General features: G+C 32.4%; 1 protein-coding gene across 2 annotated transcripts in view; it reads left to right on the plus strand.

Annotated features, from left to right (window-relative positions):
• Positions 1-12,555, plus strand: part of LOC127737600 (ATP-binding cassette sub-family D member 3-like) — a 125,089-nt gene that overhangs the window by 35,186 nt on the left and 77,348 nt on the right. For both annotated transcript variants that reach the window (XM_052248439.1, XM_052248448.1), the window contains exons 18-20: positions 307-376; positions 3,727-3,790; positions 5,970-6,047. In XM_052248439.1, coding sequence (XP_052104399.1) covers positions 307-376; positions 3,727-3,790; positions 5,970-6,047 — 212 coding nt within the window. The remainder of the gene's footprint in view (positions 1-306; positions 377-3,726; positions 3,791-5,969; positions 6,048-12,555) is intronic.

The following is a 12,555-nucleotide window of genomic DNA, read 5'->3' on the forward strand; positions in this document are numbered from 1 at the left end:
TGTGGATTCCCATGGCAGGTGATGCATGCATAGCAAAAGACACTTACCATGTCTATGCATCCAGACATGATTATATATTATAGATGGCAATAATTGGAAAAAAATATGCACGCAGGTTTGGTTTAGTATTGGTTCAATAATTCCCTAAACATTAATATCATTGCGTTTCATATGACTTTAAGATTAAGAACAGGAATAAAAAGAGTTGTTTTCCAAGTTGTTGTGGGATATTAAATCTATAATGGGAAAATTAAGCAGAATTTATAATAGAGAGAAGACAAAATGTAATATTTTATTTTATTTCAGGACAAAAGAAAAATAATAAAGTATTTAAACCTGGCAGTGGTAAAATCATCCCTCAAGATCACATAATAAGGTATGGTCATGTTTATTTATCATTATTGTGTACTTGCCAATGTAACCATTGCATGCTTTGGTCACTTCAGAAACCATTAAACGAAACTGCTATTTGTGAATGGTTTCTTTTTAGGCTAAGTATAAAGTTGGGTTTATATTGGATTTATGGTTATATCATATTTTACAGAATGTCAAAAAAGTATTCAACATATTAAGGCCATGTAAAATAAATTTTCTGGTTCTAAACAATTCATGTCAGTATATAGGATGTGTTACAATAAGTTTTTAAGTAAACAATCCATGGTCTAAATCTACAATCAAATAATACCATGACTACCATAGTCAAATAGTATTGTAAAAAGTAAAACAACAAAAACACTGAAATTCCTAGAAAAATTCAAAACAGAAAGTCTCTTAAGGTGGTACCTAACACTACAGGGAGATAACTCTGTAAAAATCAGCTAAACGTTTTAATTACGTTGTATTGTTAAGGAAATATTAAGCTTCTCAATGATCAAAATTAGTGTTTGTCAAACTGCTATATAAACAATGAAATTTTTCTGATAAAGTGGTTGGTTCAAATTTTTTGAAATTTTTATATTTTTGTCAAAGGGTCAAAGTAAACATTTTGTAAAAATTTTATGAAAATTAAACGAGCCAAATTAATATTAGTCAAGGTGTTGGGTACCACCTTAACAATTGGCAAAATCAAAAGCTCAAACACATCAAACGAATGGAAAACAACTGTCATATGCCTAACTTCTTCCTTATTTTCGAGTTGGAGTTTCACCATGTTACTTATGTTGGCCTCAGGTTAAGGAAATAACAATAAGAATCATAATGGAAGTTCATATATATAGAATGATGGCATTTTCGATACTGACTATCAGCAAGAATATCAAGCAATATTAGCAGTAAGATCAAACTGAAAATGTACAAATTACTGATAAATTGTACTATTTGCTGCTTGATTATCAATATAACAAATACAGTGGTTCATAAACATATGACATGAAATGATATATATCTATATACATTTGTACTATAGCTAGGTGTATTACTTTCACAAATTAAAGTTAAATAGAATATTGCTTCTAGCACTGGGTGTACTGCATTCTAATACTCTCCATACTCAGTTCATGGTTTATTTCTTATCATTGCAAATAGTATAACAGCATTTTGATAAGAATACTTGGTTCAATTGTCAAGTGCATAAATTATTATCACCAAGCATTTTCACTAAGTGCTGCAACTCAAAGCTTTATATACTGCTAAAGGGGAGTAGACTCTTTAAGAGACTCTCCCATTCTACGTATGTGTTCTGTTATTTGTAATAAAGTATCGTTTCCTGGTGATGTACTTCACAAGTTATTCATAAACATGTACAAGAATAGGAACATGCAACGTTACACTGGCAAAAGCAAGTAATTGAACAATAACACTAATAAATACATTTGATAATCATTTAATAATGTTAGGGTCAGGTAAGCTATTCCATCTGTTAAACAGGGAACAGAACTGAACAACAGACATCTGCATGTATCACATGTGGAATAAATAAAGTTGATAATCATTTAATAATGTTAGGGTCAGGTAAGCTATTCCATCTGTTAAACAGGGAACAGAACTGAACAACAGACATCTGCATGTATCACATGTGGAATAAATAAAGTTGATAATCATTTAACAATGTTATGGTCAGGTAAGCTATTCCATCTGTTAAACAGGGAACAGGACCCAACAACAGACATCTGCATGTATCACATGTGGAATAAATAAAGTTGATAATCATTTAATAATGTTAGGGTCAGGTAAGCTATTCCATCTGTTAAACAGGGAACAGAACTGAACAACAGACATCTGCATGTATATGTGTGGAATAAATAAAGTTGATAATCATTTAATAATGTTAGGGTCAGGTAAGCTATTCCATCTGTTAAACAGGGAACAGAACTGAACAACAGACATCTGCATGTATATGTGTGGAATAAATAAAGTTGATAATCATTTAATAGTGTTAGGGTCAGGTAAGCTATTCCATCTGTTAAACAGGGAACAGAACTGAACAACAGACATCTGCATGTATATGTGTGGAATAAATAAAGTTGATAATCATTTAATAGTGTTAGGGTCAGGTAAGCTATTCACATGTGGAATGAAGAAAACAGTGAAAAATATGAACATAACTATGTAATTAATACAAGTTAAAACCACTGATTCAGGGAAAGAAGTAGTACAGCACTAAAAACTGCCACAGAAATTGTGTAAATTTGACTGCTGAAAAAGTGCAAATTTACTGAAAAACATTAAAAACCCAAATGCCATTAGAGTTGTTGCCCTTTGACCAGTGTAAAGATAGTTTAATTAAATGGCAGTCATTTTACACATTCTGTTGAATTTTATCGTTGATATATTTTGCATGTTTTGCTGACCAGAAAAAAACACCTGAAAACAGAAAATATTTAATTTACATGCCTTAAGTTATGTAATTATGAAATATTAATTGAATTCCCCCGCTGCAAATAGGTATGAAAATTTATTGAATTCATAAAGAATATACATGTATCTGCAATTTATATTTATTTTTTTTACATGTGAGGAAAATGTCTGCCAGCTATATTTTTGAAAATTGTTTTGAAAACCTTACTCTGAATTTTTTCATGCTCACAGTATTCTGATATTGTTGGCAGTATGAGCTGGTCAGAAATATTTTCAATACTGTTTTTCATTTGGGTATGTACACCCGCATTATCATTCCAGTATTTGGGTACACCCGCATTATCATTCCAGTATTTGGGTACACCAGCGTTATCATTCCAGTAATTGGGTACACCAACATTATCATTCCAGTATTTGGGTACACCAACATTATCATTTCAGTATTTGGGTACACCAACATTATCATTCCAGTATTTGTGTACACTAGCGTTATTCAAGTAATTGGGTACACCAGCATTATCGTTCCAGTATTTGGGTATACCAGCATTATCATTCCAGTATTTGGGTATACCAGCATTATCATTCCAGTATTTGGGTACACCAGCATTCCTGTATTTGGGTACACCAGCATTATCATTCCAGTATTTGGGTATACCAGCATTATCATTCCAGTATTTGGATACACCAGCATTCCTGTATTTGGGTACACCAGCATTATCATTCCAGTATTTGGGTATACCAGCATTATCATTCCAGTATTTGGGTACATGAGCATTATCATTCCTGTATTTGGGTACACGAGCATTATCATTCCAGTATTTGGGTACACCAGCATTCCAGTATTTGAGTACACCAGCATTATCATTTCAGTATTTGAATACTGTTCTTATTGTTTCATTATTTTGAGGGATCATTTCATGTTTTTTTCAGATTTGAGAAAGTACCATTGGTTACTCCAAATGGTGATGTTTTAATAGAAGAACTGGATTTTGAGGTGAGATTAAGTCTGATTTTCATTGAAAATCTCAAAATACTGAAAACATATTTTGTGAATAAGACAGTTAAGGAGTACTCAGGAGTTTCACTATCTTTCATGTTGACTGGTACACTCCTATTTGTAGGTGGTACTTTTCAATATATTCAATGAACATCTTGTATAAAAATTCCTGAATTCAGGCGGTACTTATCAGTAGCATAGGAGGATAAAAGTACCGAGTACCACCTCCTAATGAATGGCCTGAGTACTGACTTTCTCATTACATCTTTCAAATTTATTTGGGATGTTGAAAGGAAATTGTAACGAATAATTTGCAATATTAACAGAATAGAATTTTCATTTGTTTATATAAGTTAATTGCAATAGAATATAATATTTTATAGATGACTAAATTTTTAACTTTGTCTTTAAAAGCCCAAAATACTTTAATGTTTAAAGTGCAACATCTTTATCTTTGAACCAGTTTCTATCTTAAATTTTAATAAAAAGAAATTTTTCATAAACTTTAAAACATTTTGGCATAAATTTCATGTAAATATTAACCTTTCTTGTCTTTGGTGATAATCAAACATAGATACAGACTTAATACTGCACTGAAATCTAAATCTTTATTTGTCATGATCCATTTAAAAAGAATTCCTAAAACTATAAATTTATCTTAGGTCTATAGATCTATAAGTAACCATATCAATGTCAACAACAAAGTCTCCCTATTTTCCAGGGGCCTCGGTGGCTGATTGGTCTAAGTAGTTACTACTGTAATCACTAGCCAGTCAACGATGAGGTTGTGAGTTCGAACCCCGCTCGTGCGGGTGCACTCGACTCCAATCTTAATTGACTAGGATTGTCAGTTTTCCTATCGAAGATTGGTGGTTTTCTCCGGGCACTCCGGCTTCCTCCACCAATAAAAACTGGCCGCCACGAAATAGCCCAAAAGCGGTGTTTAAAAGTGGCGTTAAAACACCAAAAATCAAAATAAAATCCCTATTTTCCAGCCTAAATAACAGGAAGAAGATATAAATAGATTTTAACATGTGTTATGGATAAAATTTGCAAGATTACTTCTGTAATTCATTAATAATGGATATAGATATCCAGTTTGAAGGTACAGCCATGCATTTTATTTATAAAATAGATAGCAATTAATTGTAAATAAACTTGAATATTCTTCTTGAACTAACTGGGTCATGTGATATGTACAGATGTCCATCCCATTTGAATTACTTGTTGACAGATACTATAGTTTGAAACCCGACTATCATGCAATAACTATGTCATAATTAAAGATAATTTGGGCCATGGTTTAATCAGAGACATATAATACTATAATATAATATTGAGGAATGTATAATTGTCAATTATACATAATGAGCCAACAATTTATTATGTACAAAAAATGAACCGACGTGTGTACAGCTATCGGGTCAGCACTGTTTGTGTACAAAGTATTTGCCGACTTGTCATGGGTTAGCGCTTGGGTAGTGAGTGAAGCCATAAAATAGTTATCTGTGATCATAAAGTTATGATCTCTTTAATAATTAAAACACAAAAGAATCATGTAACAAGTGTTAATTACATCAATTAAACCCAATCAACAAGGTTAACCTCGTAAGGTAAATCGATCACGTGGTGTAAACAATCTGGGTTGAACTGGTCTGAATTGGTCAAATTTCACCTGGAATTTTATACCTCACCGAAAAGATTTAACAAGTCGTTTAAAACTTTACCGATTTACGATTTTTTTACTGAAAATTTTAGCACCACGGACAAAAATTATACTTACGGTAAGACTGATAGCACCACGCTAAAAAATTATACATCGCAGGCCCGCTGTCCTTTAAGGGCCTGGGGAGAACACTGTATTATGTCAAAAATTTGATCACAATCCAAATTCAGCCAGTATCAAGCTTTAATATTGTGTCCAAACTTGCACCAACTGTTCAGGGTTAGACCTCTGCGGTCGTATCAGGCTGCGCTCGGCGAGGCATTTTATTTTCAAATATACGAAAATGGCAGTAGCTACCAGCTTCTCTCTGTTGCTGACATTGTATATGAGGGCCTCAGGAAACATTAATTATCTAAACTAACTATATTTACCTTGTTCAATTATTTATTATTATTTTCTATTGAATATCCTACTGAGGTTCCAGATGATTAATTTAAGTTATATTTTCAGGTAAAATCTGGTATGAATGTATTGGTATGCGGACCAAATGGATGTGGTAAAAGTTCATTATTTAGGACACTTGGTGAGGTATACATTTATTTATAATTTTCACTGAAGCTTTTATATTACTTTTTCACCAAATTAATCAATAATTCCAATATTGTGAGTTAAAATTATGTAAGTTTTATTGAGTATGCCTAAACAAAGATTGTGTTGAAGAAACCCCTCGGTATGTGTAAGTTCCCAAGGGTAATGGGTAGCAACACCCAGGTATATTGGTTAGCAACACCCAAGGCTATTAGAGCAAATATTTTTAGGAAAGCCTTAACATTGATATGACCTCCAATTAATCTCTGTTTCTGTCAATGGGGAGGGCTTTATGGGACCTCTTCAGAGACAGTTTCTAGTGAAATATTTGATGTCACAACTTAGAGTTGTATAAAATTCTTTCAGTTATATTTTTATTCCCATATTATATTGGTTAGTGTTCACATTATCTTTAATCTTAACAATCTCTATCAGTCTAATCTGAACAACTGCATTCACACTACAAGTAAAAATGCAATCAATCTGACCTTATTACCAAGGAAAATGTAAACACAGTGTTTAAACAGAAATATTTAATCAAATTAATGTGTTGATACACAAGCTTGCAAACAAAAATAATGGATGAAGTAGTTGTTTCACTTAAATTTTAAGTTCAAATGTGATACTGCTGGTCTTATATTTACAGTTTTGCTAACTTTCAGCCCTTTTATGTTGGTCTTCCATTTTGTAATAAATTGCACGTGTAATTTTTCCGCCGTACATGGTACAAAATTATTTTGATTTAATCGTACTAGTTTAGATCGATCTCTGTGTTCACATTCAAAGCTAGATCAGTTCACCTTAGATCTTATCAAACAAAACTAAATCTTTTGGTGTTTTAGTTTAGACTGATTCAAGATTGATTCAAAGCGTTCACATTGGCCCTTAAATCGATCTAACATGAACTGAAATAGTTTAAATCGATCTAAATGTCCAAGTGTGAATGGGGTATTAGTTTCTATTAAAGCAGTGTTACAGTTGTTATAATGGACTAGGATATATGAAATTAAACTGAAGAATGATCATTGTAATCAAAGACCCCAAAGATTGACTAAGATATAGAAATGTAATTATCCCTAGACTTCTCCAGCTCTAAGTCCTTGTGAAAAGTAAAGCATCACTTTGGTGATGTGGGGAGGTAAAAAACGCAGTGAGCCATGTCTGGTGGAAATCAGTACATTAAATCCTATGCCTCTCATGAGACAAGTTCTATACTCTGCATGTTAAAGAACCATTCAAACACTTGTCAGATAGGTCTGCAAAATTCTGCCCCTTTCCAACATGCCCTCTTTTTCCAGTGGCAGTCTAAAGGACAAGGTTCACTTACTACAAGGTTAAACAAATCTCTTCATAAGAGTACATTCTATGCTTCAAAGCTAAAATTGAGAATGGAAATAGGGAATATGTCAAAGAGAGTATATTTTAGATACATTATCAAAACACAATGATTTTATGCGTTTTACTGACCTAAAAGCTTGAGGAAACACTTAACCTCAACCTAGGATCCAGAATTTTCTGTTACCAAAAGTTGCCAATGATGATTTTAAATCTCTAGATGCAATTCCTTATGGATAAGGGGTGGTGGGCAAAATAAATTATGCTAAAAACGGTTAAGAATCATGAAATATTTTACCAAAACTTGACTTTATAACACAAATAATGCATACCTTAGGGATTACATCTTTGTCAATTTGAATGGGATGTGCCAAAAAGAAGCTATTTTGTATAAATAGAATATCAAAACTATTTCTTTGTGAAAGTAGTATTTTAGCCTGCTTTAAAAACATCAAAAGTTTAGGATAAAATTTTTTAGTTTAAAGCATCTATATGCACAGGATTTATTTGTTTTTACTCAGTTGGATTTAGAAGAAAACTGACATGGTTATAAAATACAGATAATTACACCATTACTAACACACTTCTATATTAATATTCTTGTAATGGTTAGAAAATACATCAAATATTTACACCATTACAAACTTAATCCCAATTTTATATTCTATTTTTAGAAATTTACCTGTTACATCACTTTTTGTGGCATTTATACATTCCTGTGACGCACAGTTCATAATTCTATTGTGCTGTATTGTGTACTGTCGGCAATTAATTTTAGGTGGTCGTTCTTATTCTGTGGTTGACATGTTGAAATGTACTATTATATTATTTATGTATTTCTCTGTCCTGAGTGTTCTTGCATTTATTGTACTGTATTCCTGTCACATAATGTTGTCATTTTACAGTATTTTTAACATTGCCATATAAGCAGGAGGTTTGGCTAGCCATTAAACCTGGCCTGGTTCAACCCACCATTTTTTCTTAAAATGTCCAATACCAAGTCGAATATGGCAATTGTTATCAAATAGTATGTTTCTATGTATGTTGGCGATTGGTTTTGTAGCAGCTAGTTCAGTGTTTCTGTTGTTCCATTTCCCTCTTATAGTTGATGTGTTTCCCTCAGTTTTGGTTCTGACCCGAATTTGTTTCAGTTAAATCGATTTATGACTATTGAACAGCAGTATACTACTATTGCCTTTATTTAACCCATCTTGAACTTACTTCTTTCCAACCTTTCAGGCCAACCTACCTTGCTGAAGCTGCCTTTTGTAGAGATTGTTTTAAACTTGTTTAAACTCCTGAATATGCATGAAATAATTTGTCATGGTGTTACATTAGCAACAATCAATTAATTTTTGTCATTAATTGACCTCATTATAGTCATTGTTTCCATGAACACTAAGCAAGGTGACCTGTTCAGAACATAAATTTGTGAACTTATCTTCCTGAGATCTAAAGTAATATCACTATTATTTTATCAAATATCTGGCCTGAGAACACAGTTATTTCATAGTGCATTTCTTTTGGGACAAATTATATATAACAAAATTATAGAAAATTCTCTCGGCTCTTAACTCAAAATGTGGATAATTTTATGTTAAGTGGGTCTGTATTTCAGTTTGACAGCTTCAGACATACTAATATGACCTTTTCAAACTGGACCAAATCGCTACTTTCCTTAAAAATTCATGCCCCAAATTTGTTTTACATGTAATTTCATCCACTACTTACTATTTTATGCATAAACTATAAAGAATAAACTTGGAAGGTGTATGAAAAACATTTGCAGGTTATACACTGCACTAGTAACCAGAATTTAGATTGATTGGCCAAAAAGGTATTAACCCATTTTGAAAAAGATTACTGAATATTTAAATTTGATTGACAAAAATTAAAATTGTTTTTCAATTTATTTTAATCCATTTCAAATCATTTCAATACCAGTCAAATAGATTCCCTTGAGGTCATTTAAGTTGTTTTAAGATATGGTTAAGTTACGTCAAACTAATAAGCCACACCCCCGTTAAACGAAATCAAACTGATGTTAAGTCCTTTTAAAATTTAAAGTGTCCACCTTTTTGTAAAGTAAATCACTCAAGCAGAATAGCATCCCAGTTTATCTATCGTTTATTCGTTCCAAACGTTAACGATTTTAGTCAGATAAGTACCTCCAATAAATATTCACCATTAAAAATTAATAAAAAATACATGTGTTAACTAAGTAACTTATAGTTATTGATGCCAGATATTTAACATGCAGCCAAAAAGTAAATCAGTTAAAATGATCTTTTAAGTTGAAAAAATCTTTTTACAATTATCGACTAAAAAGACTGTATTTATTGAAAAAAATAGTATTATTCAATGAAAAAAACTATTGTGAAAATGTTGAAATGACTCCAAGTGGTGTGCATGGGTGGAAGTTTTATAATTTATTAATCTCTTTGTTAGAAATTTTATGATACTTTTAATTCCTCATTCAATTACTTTTCGTCTTTTTCAAAATCAGTTTTGCACTAAATTTCAATTGTATATAGGATATGATATCCTTTGAGTTATTGCTTTAAAGTCCTTACTGAATGTTAACTCCTAATCATTAATGTAAAACAAATTGATCATTATGTGAAATATAAAAAATAATGGGAAACTTATTCAGAAGATAAAATGAATTTTGCCAAGTATGTGGCATTGATATTACAAATAAAACCTGAATTCTCATTCTGCTTAAAACAAATACACCAAGGACACTTCAGTTCATCCTCTTCACAAATCAGTACTTTACTATCCTTTCCATCTTTTGATATTACTATTATTCTATCAGATCTACCGTCTGTTACAATAATATTACCATAATTATCTTTACAAAGTCCTCTTGGTCCTGTTAAATCCTGTGTATATCGCCAGATCTGTTTACCTGATTCATCAAAACTGTATACTGCTTTACCATCATCATCACTATAGATTACTCTGTCATTACAATAAACAAGGTTGAAAAGGCCTGAATTACTCTCAACTTGTATTGAATTCAGTGTATTTCCTTCAAAGTCTATAATACGGATTTCATCATCACGCAAACCTACAGCCAGGGAATTATTGGAGAATGATAAACCATAGCATGGTATGTCTAATGTGATAACTATGGTAACCGTTTCATTCTCCATATTGAAGATCTGAATGTGTCCCGTCTTAGGATAAGTTATGGCTATAGTGTCCTGGTTGATCTGTGTAATACAGAAGGCTCCATCAGGTATAGGTAATTGTTTCTGTAGTTTGCCATCAGAAGAAAGTAGGTTTACTTTTCCTCCCCATTCCACAACTATAACTCTTCCATCCATCAGACAAATCATGTCACTGCTGTACTTTTTTATGTTTATATCTATTTTTATTTCAATATTCATGGTCATGTTGTTTATGTTGGATTGTTCTCGTGATTGTACTTGTGCTTTCCTACTCACACTTGTTTCTCTATTCAAGGCGGTTTCTGTTTTAACAACCATTACTTCTCCCAGGTATCCCAGTGATCCTAACTTCCTTAGTATCTTTTCTATCTCATCATTTTGCCTCATTTTGATGTCAAATTCTTTTGCCCTGTCATCATTTTCCAGATCTTCGACATACCTTTGATATTTATGTACTTGTTGTTCAATCTGATGTACACCTAGAAATGATTGGAGTTTTGAACTTTGTGTTGTTACTGTTGTCAAATTGTTATGAACTTTTATGAGCATTTTCTTTTTTTCTTTGATTTCAGTTATTAAATCTGTTGCGTTTGACTTTTCCTGATTCCAGATGATGTCTACTTCTTGGCATAATTTCTTCTCCAGGTGGTCTAAATGTTTATTCATTTGATTCCTTATTTTAACAATTGATTTTTTTATGCATTCACATTGTTGTTCTCCAGTTTTGATGTTTGTTGATTTGTTACTTACCATTTTATCCAAGAGATGTAAGATGGAGTTGGTATCTTTATCTACAGATTCTTTTGTTTCTTCAATCTTTGTTTTCTCCACAACACTAGCTAAACTTTTTATTCCCGTACATTTTAAATGGCCAGAAGGAATACATTCATCACAGCAGGGCATTAAATGATTGGGGCAATACAAGTTAAGCTGTTGACCATGTATGTCACATTCTGTATTGATAGCTCTAATAGGAGGTTTATAACTTTTGATATCAGTAGTCTTATGATCACCAGTTCCATTGGATCTTTTATGGTGACTAGAACATGTTAAATATAATCCTTCTTCACAGTTGTAACACCAGATGTCAGCTTTAGTGTTTACTTTTCCTTCTTCACAAGGTCCACATGTATAGGTTTACTGGATGCCATGACCCTAAACATATACAAGATATAAGTTATTTAGCCTTATGGGTAGGTCCACATGGTAAAGGTTTAATGGATGCCATGACCAGAAACATGTACATGATATAAGTTATTTAGCCTTATAGGTAGGTCCACAAGGTATAGGATTAATGGATGCCATGACCCTAAACATATACCAGATATAAGTTATTTTGTCTTATGGGCAGATCCACATGGTATAGGATTAATGGATGCCATGACCTAAACATATACATGATATTAGTTAGTACAAGTTATGTGCAGGTCCACAAGGTAAAGATTTATTGGATGCTATGACCTAAACATATACAAGATATAAGTTATTTAGCCTTATGGGCAGGTCCATATGGTAAAGGTTTAATGGATTCCATGACCCTAAATATGTACATGATATAAGTTACTTAGCCTTATAGGTAGGTCCACAAGGTATAGGATTACTGGATGCCATGACCCTAAACATATACAAGATATATGTTATTTAGCCTTATGGATAGGTCCACAAGGTATAGGATAACTGGATGCCATGGCCTTAAACATATACAAGATATAAGTTATTTAGCCTTATGGGTAGGTCCACATGGAAAAGGATTAATGGATGCCATGACCCCTAACATATACAAGATATAAATTATTTAGCCTTATGGGTAGGTCCACATGGTATGGGATTATTGGATGCCATGACCCTAAACATATACACGATATAAGTTAGTACAAGTTATGGGCAGGTCCACATGGTATAGGATTATTGGATGCCATGACCCCAAACATAAACACGATATAAGTTAGTACAAGTTATGGGCAGGTCCACACGGTATAGGATTACGGGATGCTATG

Source organism: Mytilus californianus, unplaced genomic scaffold, assembly GCF_021869535.1.
Source record: "Mytilus californianus isolate M0D057914Y unplaced genomic scaffold, xbMytCali1.0.p SCAF_1, whole genome shotgun sequence".
In the NCBI taxonomy this organism is placed as follows: domain Eukaryota; kingdom Metazoa; phylum Mollusca; class Bivalvia; order Mytilida; family Mytilidae; genus Mytilus; species Mytilus californianus.